This window comes from Gymnogyps californianus, chromosome 19 (assembly GCF_018139145.2).
Source record: "Gymnogyps californianus isolate 813 chromosome 19, ASM1813914v2, whole genome shotgun sequence".
Taxonomy (NCBI): Eukaryota; Metazoa; Chordata; class Aves; order Accipitriformes; family Cathartidae; genus Gymnogyps; species Gymnogyps californianus.
In genome coordinates this window covers 13,021,007-13,036,142 of record NC_059489.1, presented here as the reverse complement: position 1 = coordinate 13,036,142, position 15,136 = coordinate 13,021,007, and the positions used below count along the sequence as shown (strand labels likewise).

Genomic DNA, 15,136 nt, shown 5'->3' with positions numbered 1-15,136 from the left:
CAGTTCTGGATGCAGGGGACAGGAAAGCTGTCTGGGGAAGGTCTGTGGTTAAAAGGAGTGTTTTCGAGGCTTTCTGTGGGTCAGCTTTGCTTCTTCCCTTACCAGTGCTGTAACTGCATGTGTTTGGAAGCAGGAGGGGGAACTCTGCGCTGTTTCAATTAAGGAGTTCATTTTCAGAGGCAACTCAAAGGCACCGAGCCCCCAAGCGCTGCTCAGCAAATGATACCAGCACATATTAAAGATTTAAGACTTCATTTTAAGGTGATGGGAAATTAAGACACAAACTGGCAGCAGAGCATCTTTTGTCAATTAGCTGCACTTTAATATTATGCTTGTTGAAAGCAGAAACTGGGTAATTGACACAGCTGGGTACTGTGAAAAAGGTCTGCTGGGCTTTTAAGAATAGCAGGGGACTGGGGAAAGACTAAGCAAGTACTTGTTCCTGCGCAGGTGTAAATAGGATCACGTTGGGGTGCCTGGGGAGGGCATGGTTACTGCTGCGGTAGGCAAGCAGCCCCTGGACGGCACAGGATCCCTGTGCTGCTTGTCGTAGAAGTAAAGGAGGGTCTTTTATTCAGAAAATGATGAACCACTTCTCACATAAAGGTATTAAAATGCACATACATCAGCGTTGCGAGACCACAGCGCACAGGCTGCAGCTCCAGGTGGTTGATGCAAGTACGGTGGGGGCCTGGAGCAACACGATAGGGGGTGGTGAAAGGGACCCGCCTGTGCCTGCTGCAGAAAAATGACCCGGGCCTGCGCTCATGAGCTTCCCCGCTGCGTGAGCCGGGGGGCAGACTGCTTCTGGGCACCCTGAGCTGTTCCGGTGCGAGGACAAACCGGCTGCGAGGAGGCAAGCCGGCCCGAGATCCCAGGCCGGGGAAGCGGCGTCTCCCCGGCGCGCCGGGGCCCGCCCTCGGCTCCCCGGCGGGACCCCGGCGGCGGCTCCTCCGAGCTCCCCCCTCCCGCCCGGGCCCGCGTCCCCCGGGCAACGGCGGCTCCTCCCCGCAAACACCCGCCGGTGCCGGCCGAATGGAGGCGGCGGCGGAGCCGGATCCCGGCGCCGGGCGGCTGGGGCGGTGCGCGGCGCGGGGGCTGGGGTGCCGGCGGAGCGCTGGGAGCGCTGGGCGGGCGGCGGGGCGGCGGGGCCGGTGCTGCGGGCCTTCCTCGGCGGGGCGGCGGGGCCGGCGCTGCTGGTCTGGCGCGGCCCGGGCGGGGAGCTGGCGCTGGGGCCGCCGCCGCCGCCGCCCGCCGCCGCCCGCCCCAAGGCGCTCTTCTTCCTCCGGCCGCCCGGCGCCGGCCCCGGGGAGCTGCTCTGCGGGGACCTGCCCGCCGATGCCCTGCGGCACTTCGCCGCCCTCGTGGAGGAGGTAAGGCCCGGGCAGCCCCGGCGGCGGTGGTCCTGGGCGCTCGGCACCGGGGGAGCCCTGGCACCGGCGGTGGCACCGACGGGTACCCCCGCGGCCGAGCGCCGGGACCGGGCGCTGTGCCTCACGCATGGCAGCGGGGACGATGTCCAGCCCTGCAAACGGGCTCCTTGGCCTCCCTCCTGTCTCTGCTGATGCACTCGTACCCCCAACTCTGCCCGTCACAGCACCTCCTGGCCCACGGGGGTCTTCAGAATTCGTTTAAACCTCCTAAACCCTGATCCACATCAGCCCTGGGCATGTCTAACGGTGGTGTCCTTGTGGGACTGATCCACGTTGCAGAATCACAGAGTGGCAGGTGCTGGAAGGGACATCTCGAGATCATCTGGTCCAAACAGCTCCTCAAGCAGGGGCCACCCAGAGCCAGTTGCCCAGGGCCACTTCCAGGTGGCTTTTAAGTATCTCTAAGGATGGAGACTCCACAACCTCCCTGAGCAACCTGTGCCAGTGCTCGGTCACCCTCACAATGAAAAAGTGTTTCCTGATGTTTAGAGGGAACCTCCTGTAGTTCAGTGCCCAGTACCTCAGGTGGGCTGATGTTTTCCCAAAGAGGTTCAAGTGGTTTCTCTTTCCTGTGTTAGTAGCCTGAACCAGACAGCACTGTCTCGATGTATTCCTGATGGGCCCTGACCTGGAGAAGTCTCAGCAGTGAGGCTGTAATAGGAAAGTAGAGGAGCTGCTTGATTTGAGAAGCTCTGGTGATGCTGTTGGTATATTAAGATGGTGACCGATAGATTGGATTCCCAAGAGCAGGCTGCCAGACTGGTTATCTTGGTTTTGTGGGATAACGCATCATGTATACAGGGAGCTTTTGTATTGAGGTGTTTGATGGGCCCTGCGGTCTTGGTAAGTCTGCACAAACAGCGTTTTTTGCATCGCGGCTTTGTTTGTAAACGATGGCAGGTAGCGTATGATAGGCATTGTAAACACCATCTGCTACAGGGAGATTTTGGGGTAGGAACACTTTAGCAGATCCTGTTAGATCCTGTTAGATCCTGTTTTCTGGATGCCTTCAGCAGTTGGGATTGTGCATCCTGACTGCACGTTTGCAGGCTTTTCTCTCCCCCTTGTGCAGACAGATGTGGTATTCCTGCGGGGAGCAGATCATGCCTGAGTTTGGTCCCGCTTTCCCCTCAAACTTCACTTCAAGGAAAACAGAGTGGTGGTGCTGGGTCAGGAGGATGGGGTGGGTCTGCACGAAGGTGAAAAAAGTCTTGGATTTCCTGAGGTTGGAGACATGCGTTGCTCTGCCCGCTGCATGAGCCCTTCTTGCAGAGTCTTTTATCAGAGGTTTTTAGGACACTCTTAGAAGTCCAGTGAAAGAAATAGTTTGTGCAAACTTCCTGTGGGTCATTTAGGACATCAGGAACAGGCACACCAAAACCCTGTCTTTATCCAGTGAGGAAGTGCAGCTGAGCTGTGGATCACAGCTAGGGCGACCTTGTCTACCAGTCTCACTTAACTCTTGCGATGGCTGAAGGGAATGCACCTCTGCTCTGTGGAGCTGGGGGTTCAGCGTGAGTCCAATTATCGTTTTAATGATCAAAAAGAAAACAAACAGCTATCATTTGACTGTTTACAACATTAATAGTATTGGCAGTCCACATGATTTGAGTAACAGAGACAAATCTTGCTAATAACGTAGCTAAAACTGTTGAAGGTGAACTGGGCGGTATCTGCCCGTGCTCCCTGGGGTTGTGCTCCCCCTTCCCACGGCTCCCTGGGCACGAAGGTTGCTGATGCCTGTGTTCCTCAGGTCTACAGTGCCAGTCACGGTTACAAAGAATCTGCAGCATCCTGGGACGGCACCGTGGTGGTGCTGGGCTGCTTTATTCCTTTTCAATTTTGTGTCCATTTGTAGCTATTTTCATACCCTTAGCCTCCCCCGAGGCTGGTAACACAAAGGGCTGTTGATTGTCACAAGGGACAACCTGGCTTTGTCAGGCTGTTGCCAAAGGCTGGTCCTGGAGCGGAGCCAGCCCAGGGCAGGTGACAGACACTGTGCTGCTATCACAGCTCAAACAAGCCAAAAGCAGCTCAGGTCCAGGCAAGCCCAGCCCAGCCGTGAGAGCCCACGCTGTCGGGTCAGTACAAACCCTGGGAACTTTCACTGATAGAGACAAAACTCACATTTAGTGGGCTGCAACTTTGGAAAATAACCTAAAAAGTGGCTGTGCTCAAGACCTGCAGTACAGTTGGGATGGGGACCTAGGTGACCCTCACCAACAGTAGATCCCAGGAGGTACCAGAAGACCTTCACTTTCAGCACACTGGGGGTTGCTGTCAAGGGACAGCCTGTGGATTCAGCCCAGCCCTGCTAATCTTGAAAGGCTGCCTGAATCCCGTGACCCTGCCTGCCTCCCCTGCCCACTGGCAGTGAAACGGGGAGCAAGTACCAGTAGGTGTTGTGAGGGCAAGGGGACAAGAGCCCATGGAGCTGCCTCCAGTTGCAGGTTTGAGAGGCCGGGAGAGCCTGAGGATGGGGCTGCTCACTTTGTCTGCTGGTTTCCACCCTTCTCAGTTGCTTGGATTCAGGGGAGAGTGTGTACTGGTATACAAAGTGGGCCTGTAGAGAGGCCCGTTCATCATCATCTGCCCTTGTTTCACGTAGGCAGGGAACTGCTTGAGACAGCAATGAATATGGGCCTCCAGGCTTGGCCAAGCAAGGACCTCGGAGCCTGGTGGCCTGTCCATCTCCTGCAGCACTTTTTTCTCCATCGCTCTTTCATGACTCCTGCTATAGGTGATTGTGCCCATCCTGACAAACCAGAAGAACCATCAAGGCTGGCCACAAGTGGTGTCACAGGACATTGTGCGTCATGTCCACAGCCTAAAAAGCACTGTTTTCATGGTTGTTGGCCAAGTAAAGGGCAAGACCTTGCTGCCTCTTCCAGCTGGCTTGGAGGGAATTGAGGACATTGATCCGGAAAATGAGAAATCGTGAGTACCACCCCTTGCTCTCCACTGGGTTTTCTGCTGATGCATGTGCTGTGTCTTCTGGGGATCCTCCCCCCGAGTCATGGGGACTCTTCTTGCTCCCTGTCACCTGCTGCTCATCCAGACTGCCAAGATGGGTGTATTTTGCTCTGCCTGCACTCTAGTTTATGGGCTCTCTCTTTGGGGATGGTGCAACAGTACAGGCAGGAAAAGCTCAGAAAGTGCAAGGGCATGTGGGCACGCAGAGAAGCAATGAACTGCTTGGATTAATGAGCAAAAAACCCAAACCCTGCGGGCAAAACCTCTCCTGTTTTCCTGACGCCACTGAATGGGAAGGCAGGATTCTCTCTTTTTCTGGCTTCTGTCTGCCAAAGCATGCTCCCAAAATGTACTGTTTCAAAGTTAAATGACTCGCTTGTTAGTGATTCATGCTGCCTGCTTGGTCAGGACTATTCTGCCTCCCTTTGAAAATGGATTTATCATGCGAAGGTACAGGAAAAAACACCTACAACTTCCTGCAAGCTCCTAAACTGTTCATGGTCCCATAGAGAGATTTGCAACCTGTTGCATCTGTCCTCCTGGAGAAGTAGGGTGGCTTCCCAGACACCCACTGCATTTCCTTGTGTTTCTCTTCAAGAAGTAAATTAATGACTTTGACAATTTTGGTTCTCTCCATTCATAGCTAGACCTCCCTGGTAGCTGTCATGATTCTGAAGTTCACTTACAGTCCTTGAGGGACAATCCCCAGGAAAGCCACCCCAGATTTTCTGACTAGTTAGAATCATAGAATCAATCATAGAATAGAATCATAGAGTCATTTAGGTTGGAAAAGATCCTTAAGATCATCGAGTCCAACTGTAAACCTAACACTGCCAAGTCTACCACTAAACCATGTCCCTAAACGCCACATCTACACATCTTTTAAATACCTCCAGGGATGGTGACTCAACCACAAGCCTGTTCCAGTGCTTGACAACCCTTTTGGTGAAGAAACTTTTCCTAATATCCAATCTAAACCTCCCCTGGTGCAACTTGAGGCCGTTTCCTCTTGCGCTATCACTTGTTACCCAGGAAAAGAGACCAACACCCACCTCACTACAACCTCCTTTCAGGTAGTTGTAGAGAGCGATAAGGTCTCCTCTGAGCCTCCTTTTCTCCAGACTAAACAACCCGAGTCCCCTCAGCTGCTCCTCACAGGACTTGTTCTCTAGACCCTTCACCAGCTTCATTGCTCTTCTTTGGACGCGCTCCAGCACCTCCATGTCTGTCTTGTAGTGAGGGGCCCAAAACTGAACACAATATTCGAGGTGCAGCCTCACCAGTGCTGAGCACAGGGGGACGATCCCTTCCCTAGTCCTGCTGGCCACGCTATTTCTGATACAAGCCAGGATGCTATTGGCCTTCTTGGCCACCTGGGCACACTGCCGGCTCATATTCAGCCGGCTGTCAACCAACACCCCCAGGTCCTTTTCCACCAGGCAGCTTTCCAGCCACTCTTCCCCAAGCCTGTAGTGTTGCACGGGGTTGTTGTGACCCAAGTGCAGGACCCGGCACTTAGCCTTGTTGAACCTCATACAATTGGCCTTGGCCCATGGATCCAGCCTGTCCAGATCCCTCTGCAGAGCCTCTCTACCCTCAAGCAGATCAGCACTCCTGCCCGACTTGGTGTCGTCTGCAAACTTACTGAGGGCACACTCGATCCCCCCATCCAGATCACTGGGCAGCCATGGGAGGCTGAGCCCCATGTGCAGCCGGTCTTCATCCTGCAAGATGTCCAGCAGCTGAGGAATCCCCATCCTTTGCCAGCTGATACGTCTGGCAGGGTGCTCACATTGCAGCTGGGGGGAACTTCCACCCTGGTCCTCCCAAGAAGCCAGGTTGGTGCCTGAAGCTGGGGGTGGAAGGAGTTTGATGGTGGCAGTGCTGTGAGCCTGGCCCAATCCAAAATAACCGAGTCTGGAAGGTCGATAGAGGCAGACGTGTTTGCACATCGTGTCGTCGTCATGTCTGGGCTGCATGCTTGCACCTGTGGGACCTCAGGAGCTGCGTTAGTGAGTGCAGTGGAATTAATTGCTCCTCAGATGGGACATGGTGCGGGTGGGATTGTGTGAGAAGTTACTGCTTCCAAGGCAGTGGGGTGACCTGTCCTCAACGTGCCAGCCCACTTTGTGTAGTTTCTCTCTGAATTAAGTGAGTTAAGGACTGTGGGGAGATAGAATAGATTCAGGGAGAACAGTACAGGGAGAGATAATCTTGCTGGAGGTATGGCTTTTCAGGTCAGACCCTGAACCCGAATGGACCTGATGCGACAGTGACTGGCTGTGCAGAGAGGTGGCAACTGGCTCTTCATTTCCACCATTCATTTTATGAACAATGTGTTGTTGCCCACACTGCTGCAGAGCTTCATCCATTTTCTCCAGGGTGTAATTTCTGTACTAAAACAATGGCAAAATCTTACAGGTTTTGATTGTTTTATGGTTTTGAAACGTGAAGCTAGACTGTGATTTGTAAAAAGCCAGCTGCCTGTGGGGTCATTTGAAGTAGATCCAACTGAGCAATGCACATCAACATGTGGAAAGCAAAGTTAGCCACGTGGTCTGTTTTCTGCAGCCTGGAGCTGATAGATAAATCTCTTGTACATGCCACTGAGTCGGCCATCATAGACTGGAGCTACCAGATCCAGGGAGCGCTGAAGAAAGAGTCTTCAGAGCCTCTCCTGCAAGGCAGCAACCCTAACCCGAAGGTGGAACTGGAGTTCTGGAAGAACAGGTACCCTGGGCAGCCTGGCCAGGGCATGGTGCTCACTGGCGCTGGTTTTGGGTGGAGGGAGAGTGCCGGTGACAGACAGAGCTGCTACTTCTATGAGTTGAGAAGAGCAGGCTGCCTCAGGTTCATGTAAAGACTCGAGCTAAGGAAAATTGCTCCCACACATAAAATAATCATGATCTGTGAAGTGTCTGGGAGGTCACTGGGCAGCTGGCTGTGTTTTAACTTAGCCCCAGCACAGGGGCTGCACCTCGAGGGAATTTTTTCGGAAATGCTCCTTCCGTCACTGTTCACTAGGAACCAGCCACAGGAGTAAGAGCTGGTGGACACCTTCTGTAGGGCCTTCTGGAAACGGTGCACGTCAGCTGGTTGCTGTTCATCTGTCGATGCCAGAGGGGGTTTAGATGCTCAAGAGCCAGGGAGTGGAATTTCCTCCTGCCCTTTGAAAACCTTTGTGCCACGTTGGTTCGGGCTGACTCAGGGCAAAGCCCTGCCTGCTGGAGAGCTGTCGCTAATGCCTGCAGAAACACCTGAAGGCTTCTTTCAGCAGTGTCCTGCCAGTAGCAGAGCTGCTGTCATGCTGAACCCCAGCACCGTCTGTCTGTCCTGCAGGGTTTGTCCCTGCCTCCTGCAGGAGCTTCCTCCCGTCTCCTTTCACTGTTGGGACTCAGTCCATGCGTAGCTGGAGGAAATCCTCAGTCAGGCCCAGGGGAAATGGATGGTGTGGGGGGACAGCTGATGCTGCCCCAACGTGGGCTTGTAACGTGTCTTGGTTGCTGTAGGTGTGATGACCTGGAATGCATTTACAGTCAGCTGAGAGCGAAGAAGGTCAGGAACATAATGGAGGTGCTGGAGAGAGTCGAGAGCAGCTACGTCCCAGCCTTCAAAGCTATGCTCATGGATGTTGAGGCAGGTGAGATGCTGGGGCAACTTCACCATAGTGCTGACTTCTGGCCTTTGTTCATAGCCTGGTGTTACTGGTTTCAAGCCTAACATGGCTGTAATGGCACTGGTCATTTGGAGTTGTGACCGTGGGGACTGCAACCTTGTTTCTGGCCCTCTCTCTGGTTCATGGAGTGAAACTGGGCTGCTTGTACTTGATCTGATGCTTTTTTTCCCAGGCTGGGACAAGCTTGATCACTGGTCTGTTGAGCCAGACCCTTCCCAAAGGTCAGGGTGAGTGGATTTGGGCATTCACTCTGCTGGAATAAAGCATTCACATTAATCCAGCAGGGCTCGCCCCAACTTTCACCAGCTCCTCTGGTGTCAATCTGCAGGAATGGGGGTTCGGGATAACAGGACAGATCTTGTAGCTAACTAAAACTACTTTGTTGGACTGCTATTTCCTAGGCTTTGGCCACTGCAACCCGAACTTCCTTGCTAAAGGAACAGCAGTTTGCACTTTAGGATGGAGACTTTTGCGCACGAGGATTTCAAGGCCTCCGATGAGGGCAGGCAGGTGTTGTCACCTGTGTCACATGAGAGGAAAGCAGGGTCCCTGCAGTTGTGCAGAAATCCAGGCAGAGCTGGGCAGAGGCAGAGCTCTGCATCCTGCGTTGTAGCAGCGTGGTGGGGAGGTCCGTTACCTGTGAAGGGGCTGCAGCAAGGGCGGTGAGCATGGTGCACGGGGAGCACGGCCTCCCGTCCCACATGTCTGTCCGCATCCCCATCCAGTAACGTCCTTCCAGGGTTGCAAGGTCTGGCCAGCCCGCAGCTCTCCTGGCCACCTTGTCAGGGAGAGATTGTTGCAAGGACGCCGGCGGGGTGGGTGACCTGCAGGTGGTGGTGTGCTTCAGCAGATCTGCCTGCTCCTCTCCCTTATTTTGCCAGTCTGGCACAATGCAGTAAGACAAGAGAGCTTGGAGCAGAAAAATGACAAGATTGCATTTCCCAGTTTAGGGAATTAAAGACCTTTTTTTTTTCTTTCATTTTATTCATAAGACGACTTATAAGGAGGGATAATTTTTGCCTGTAGGTGAAGCAAAGTTCTACCTAAAAAAATGCAACTCTCTTGAATCAAGAATTATCTTTTTTCTGGTGAACTTTGCTTAGGGGAGTTCAGTCCAGTCAAAGGAAACACTGCAAATTCCCCTCTGTAGCGAAAAACAGTGTAGTCCTGCTGCTCCGTCCCCTGTAGACCAGCATGGCTGACCCTCCATGTTCATCTTCAACCCAGCTGCTCTCTGCACGACACAACCATTCAGGCTTTGCTAGCTATGTACGTGCTGACAGATAACGCTGTTCTTCACCCCTTCACGTGGAAACATCTATTCTATTAAGGATCTGTGTCACACTCTACACTGTGCAATTTATATGGGCTAGAGAAACACACCTTATATAAGGAGCCAAGAATTCATTGTCAGACTAATAAATGCTTTAAGGGTCTAATCAAAATACAACAAATATTTGGTTTTAATCCAGTTACAGCAATACTAACCTTAGTTAAATAATTTGGACTATAATTGTTAATTTCCATTACAACACAGTTCAGATTTGTATGCACCTGCTTTTAAGTCTCTGCCCCTTTCCCTGGTGGTGTGCCCTCCCTGCTGATGTGGCCGTGTGGCTGTTGTCTGTCGTCTTTGCTGGGAGGGCGATGTTGATAGTGGGAGTTTCTTCTTCCTTGGTCTTGGGTTTTGGCAGGTATTTTTATATGCATTCAAACACTTTTGTCACTTCTCTTCTTGTTGGTGCACAGGTTTAATTGCACAACGATCACCTGGTTTTATTAATGCTTGCATTCTGGGATAATTCTTCAGGGTAAAACCAGACAGCTGTACAAAGCTAAGCTAAAGCTTTCAACTAGTCAGACATTAGTTAGCTTGCTGTTGACAGGTTTACTGTTACAGCCAGGAGAAGTGGGACCGTGGTCATCTGCCCACTGGCAAGGGGCTGCTACAGGCAAACCTGAGCTAAAATGAGCTCAGGCCAAGACCTGTGATGCTGTATAGCCTGTGATGCTATATAGCCTGCGATGCTCTATAGCAAGGCCTGTAGCCTGCTCATAGCGATGCCAGCACTGCGTTTTCGGTGCTGCAGCGCATGTTCCCCGCAACTCATTTAGCAGTTGTGGACTCAGCCTCTGCACAAAGCCCTGTCCCAGCTCCCTGTCCCTTGCCATCATGTCAGTTTATTTCCTGTTCTGGTTACTGCCGTAGGTGAGCAATGTTCAAGGGTGAGCAATCTTCATCACACAGGTAGGTGAGCGTGCTTTGTGCTTGTCAGGAGCGTTTGTTTTCCCAGGCACCTTTCCGTCTGGCGAGGTGAGGCCAGCATCCAGCTCGTAACCCAACGCACCACAGCTTGGTGGATCTTGCCACTTCTCCCATCTCTTAACACAGCTTTGACCGAAGCTCGGGACATTCACCTGCACCTGATGCCCCTCAAGCGCCACTTGGACGACATAGAGAGGGTTGAGTTCAGCGCGGTGAAGCCTTTCCTGGTCCCTCTGCTCCACACAGTGTGTTTGATCTGGGTCACCTCCAAGCACTACAACGTGCCTGTGCGGATAGTAGTGCTGCTCCAGGAAATCTGCAACCTTCTCATTCATCAGGTGCGTGGCCGCGATACCTGCATTTGCCAAAGGAATTTTTTTTATTAAAGTCCCCTCCCTCCTCCTTTCCCCCATCCTTCCCTGGCAAAGTGATTCTTAACTTGAGAGGTAGGTTCAAACATGTTCAGTGCGAGAAGTCACTGTTTTCTGTGATGGCAGAAGCGACCTCTCGGGTGTGATTTTGCTCTTCCAGGCCCTGGTGTACCTGTCTCCAGAAGACCTTCTGAAAGGGGAGATGGAAGAGAGCCTGGGCAAGGTGCAAATGGTGCTCGGCATCCTGAATGCGTTCAAAGGGGCGTTTGAGGAGAGAAGGGAAAAACTGCACACATATTATGAACCAGGCCAAGAAGTGAGGGAGTGGGACTTCCACACCATGATGGTGTTTGCAAGGCTGGACAGCTTCCTGAAGAGACTGAAGATGGTGGAGGTGAGACTCTGGTCTTGAAAAATATTGCAGGCCTTCAGGAGAGCTCTGTAGCCATGAACTCACTTGCTGGCATCTTCCCTTCCTGTAGCTACGCTTGATGCCAGGGGATGGGGCCGCTCTCTTTGCTGTTAGGTCTCCTGTTACAGCAAGGCTAGGACCTTGTTTTACCATGTCTTGCTCAGTGCACGTGTAAGATACGCAGTTGTGTCCTTCTGGTCAGGTTGGTAGGTCTGTCATTGTTCCCAAGAGTCCTGTTGGACTCCTTGCTCCTGTTGGGGCAAGGAAATGGGGATTACTGGGGGCTGTGGTTTGCACGGCTGTAAATAAAGCAATACAATCTCCTAGTCCTCCTGTCACCATCAGAGACACCCGAGAGCTGGGTCCTGCCTGACTCGGAGAGGCCACATGCTCCCCTTGAGGCTGGGCACCGCTTGGCTGTGCCACATGGGCCTGGGGAGGAGCAGGGACACGTTCCTCACCAGGTCGTCCTTCGCATCCCAATAGTCTGTCCGACTGGAGTGTTGTGCCTCAGGCGTGTCCCTGTTTGCCAAGGCTTGCCACTGTGAGATGGTCATCTGAGGCAGGGACATCTGGTGTCACGAGTCCCATCGTCCCTCAGCTCCCAGCGTGGCTGAGAGCTCCTCGAGCTGGAGGGGATGTTATTCTGCAGAGAGGAGGTCTGAATGTGTCGGGGCAGCCCCGTGCATATGAGCGCTCTCCGTGCCCTCCTTGTCGGGTGGCTGTGTCTGGAGACCACAGACATACAGACACTGTATATACCTGTTGTCTCTCGTGTGGTTAACAGCTCGCTTTCATCTGCTGTCCGCACTCTTCTGAAGTGAATCTCTTTGTTTATCGTTGCCACGTTCCTGGCGCGTAGGATCGGATGTGCAGCGTACAAGCTGCTAGCGTTTGCCTATTCAAAGGAAGGTCTGGGTTGTTTTTCTCTTGTTCTCTCCAGTGGAACAGAAGGTTTTACTGGTTTAAACATGCTGTATAACTTTATGCATTCTTTAATTAACTATGTTGAAAACCACCATGACTGATGTCTATTTTAAAACTATTCATAATGATGGTTTCCAATAGGGTTCAGTGTGCAGTTAACCAAATCATGCTGGCCAGTGTAGAGAGGAATATAAGCAGACACGGGAGTAACTGCAGGTCATCATGAGAACAGTACGAGTGACAGTAATTACGCACTGTCACTCTGCAAAGGCTCTGGGCACTGATTGCTCATTGCTTGGGTACTATGGGTGTGGGCTACAGAAAAAAGTCAGAGGTTTTGAGCTGCACATGCTTTTTGGCCAGTGCCCGTATCCTCCTTCCATGTCTGTCCCATACCTCCCTGCAGTCAGAGGGAAGGCCTGTGGAGTGAGCTGTAAAGTAATAATTAAAAGCGTAGCGCACACCAGCCTGTTAATGAGGAAAGCTTCTGCCTCTCCCCATGTCTATTTACCCTCCGCGTTCTTTTCAAGCAACCTGCTAAGACAAAGCAAGGGGCAGCTGGTATTTCTATGTTATTTTTGCCTTACAAGGCATTTGTTAAAGTCAATGTGCTCTTACTAAATAACGTGTGTGCATTTGTTTTCGAAATTTCATAAAAGCTGCAATTATGTTGGTGCATGGGTAGCCCATGAACACATGGAGAGAGAAGGGTCTCTTTCCCCTGGTTCATCTCACTGTTTTGCATTGCACATCTGTTGTAAAACCTGCCGCCTGGCTGGGGCAGCTCTCTGCTAGCACCCTGTTCTCTCAGAAATGCGGGAGGTTCTCAAAGCAGCGGTTGTTTAGCTGTCAGGACCTGCGAGCAGTTGTTCCCTTGGCTGGAAGCTGTTCCTGAAAAGCCTGACCATGGCAGGAGCTGTAAGTGTGCGGCATCTCCCCGCCTCTGCCTAAAGCATCGCGGGGCAGCACCAAAGCCTGGTGATGCCTCGGCGTAGCATGGGAAGCTCTGGGCCATGGGCTGTGTCCTGGGCTGTGACCCATTCGGCAGCCCCTGTCTGAGAGGCACTGGCATTGGCCAAGTGCCGCCTGTTTGGGGGTGAAGCTCCGTACCCGCTTAGCTGTGCTTTCGGGGTTGTCCCCTGAGCTCAGTGTGAGCAGGACGGCCGCCAGTACTTTCCTGTGCTTGAGATCAGCACGTTGCTCCTGGTCCTCTGAGACAACAGATGTTCAACCAGCCCTTGCTTAGGTGGGGTGGTGGCAGGGCTGCCCAGCGCTGCTGCCATAGCTGGATGAGTGGGGCGTTTTCCTGAGAGGTGGCACCTCAGGGTCAGGCCCTGCCAGGCTGCAGAGAACGGGAAGGGAAGGACCCATATCCCCATCTCAGCAGTGAAGGCCAGCTGGGCAGGGTCAGTAACACCCGCTTGGACACATGGAGCTTTGGAGAGTTCAGGTACCTGTAAACATCAGAGGTCTCTTCTTGGTTAATACCTCTAAAATTGGGATTCTTAGCTATTGTCCTGGTTTCAGCTGGGATAGAGTTGATTTTCTTCTTAGCAGCTGGTACAGTGCTGTGTTTTGGATTTAGTGTGAGAATGATGTTGATAACACACTGATGGTTTAGTTGTTGCTAAGTAGCGCTTATCTTAAGCCAAGGACTTTTCACTTTCCCGTGCTCTGCCAGCAAGCAGGTGTGCAAGGAGCTGGGAGGGAGCAGAGCCGGGGCAGCTGACCCGAACTAGCCAAAGGGCTATTCCATACCATGGAACGTCATGCCCAGTATCTAAACTGGGGGGAGTTGGCCGGGAGGGGCGGATCGCGGCTCGGGAACTAACTGGGCATCGGTCAGCGGGTGGTGAGCAATTGCATTGTGCATCACTGTTTTTTTTCTCCCCCCCCCTTTGTTGTAATATTCCTTTTCATTACTATTATTATTATTATATTTCATTATTACTATTGTTAGTATTATATTTTACTTTAGTTATTAAACTGTTCTTATCTCAACCCACGAGTTTTACTTTTTGTCCCCGATCCTCCTCCCCACCCCACTGGGAGGGGGGAGGGGTGAGTGGCTGCGTGGTGCTGAGTTGCCGGCTGGGGTCAAACCACGACAGCTATCCTGGATGACGTATCAGAGTCTCATAAGTTGCTTTGGATCTGTGCTCTATACACACTTAAAAGCAATTTTACAGTTGGCACAGTATTTCTAGTGGCAGCAGCAGGTCTCACTAGGCAGGCACATGTTATGAGCAGCCGTTGATGCCCAGGACAGGCAGGATCTGGCTCCCCCCTTCCCATTTGTGGCACTCAGCTTGAGCACCAGCAGTGTGCTTGGGGACATCCTTCTGCACAGCAGCAAGCACAGCTCCGTGTTGTGACAACTGTTGTCACCTTCTTTTGTCAACATCTTAACCTGTGTGTGCCTCCATTGACTTTGAAGGATCTCCTGGCAACTGCCTTGGACCTGATGAAGCTGGAAAAGATCGAGTTCAGTGGGATTAAAGGGAAGGCCCTGGGCCAGCAGGTGATGGACATGTATGAGGAATTCCAGGAAGCGTACAAGGTGTTTGCAGAGCGAACCTATGACTGTCTTGAGCTGACCAACACGGTAGGTGGGACCAGCTTGCGGGAACGCCAGCAACATGTGCATGTTTCCAAAGCAGCAGCTTCCTCTGTGATGGAGCCCTGGCTTACGTGCAGTCCTGCTGACTTCTTCCCAGGTCCTTTCTCCTTTTGTTATGATCTGATCTGTCACTGTAGGGAACAGGGAGCTGCTGGTTTTTCCTGCAGAGATTTGGGAGTTCCTGCAGGTCTATATCTAGCATATCTTGCTCGTTCAGGACCTTTGACCAGTGCAGCTGGGAAACCTGGATTTCCATGCCTTTTACACAAGCTTTCCCTGGACATGATGCTTGCTGGTGTGTATGAGCTGTACCAATGTCCACATCTCTTTACTTTCCTGCTCTTTGTGTCTAGCTTGCGTGATGAGGGCCAGCTCAAGTAATGTCTGGGGATGTGTTTGCTCTTGTCTAGATGAATGCATGGCATCTGGTACTCTCAGAATTCTAGGACTCCGTATTT

General features: G+C 52.3%; 1 protein-coding gene across 1 annotated transcript in view; it reads left to right on the top strand.

Moving 5' to 3' along the window:
• Positions 1–1,035: 1,035 nt before the first annotated feature.
• Positions 1,036–15,136, top strand: part of DNAH9 (dynein axonemal heavy chain 9) — a 210,588-nt gene continuing 196,487 nt past the window's right edge. Inside the window, 8 exon segments of the mRNA XM_050908668.1 lie at positions 1,036–1,122; positions 1,125–1,373; positions 4,174–4,370; positions 6,978–7,136; positions 7,916–8,046; positions 10,475–10,686; positions 10,880–11,113; positions 14,496–14,663. Coding sequence (XP_050764625.1) covers positions 1,036–1,122; positions 1,125–1,373; positions 4,174–4,370; positions 6,978–7,136; positions 7,916–8,046; positions 10,475–10,686; positions 10,880–11,113; positions 14,496–14,663 — 1,437 coding nt within the window.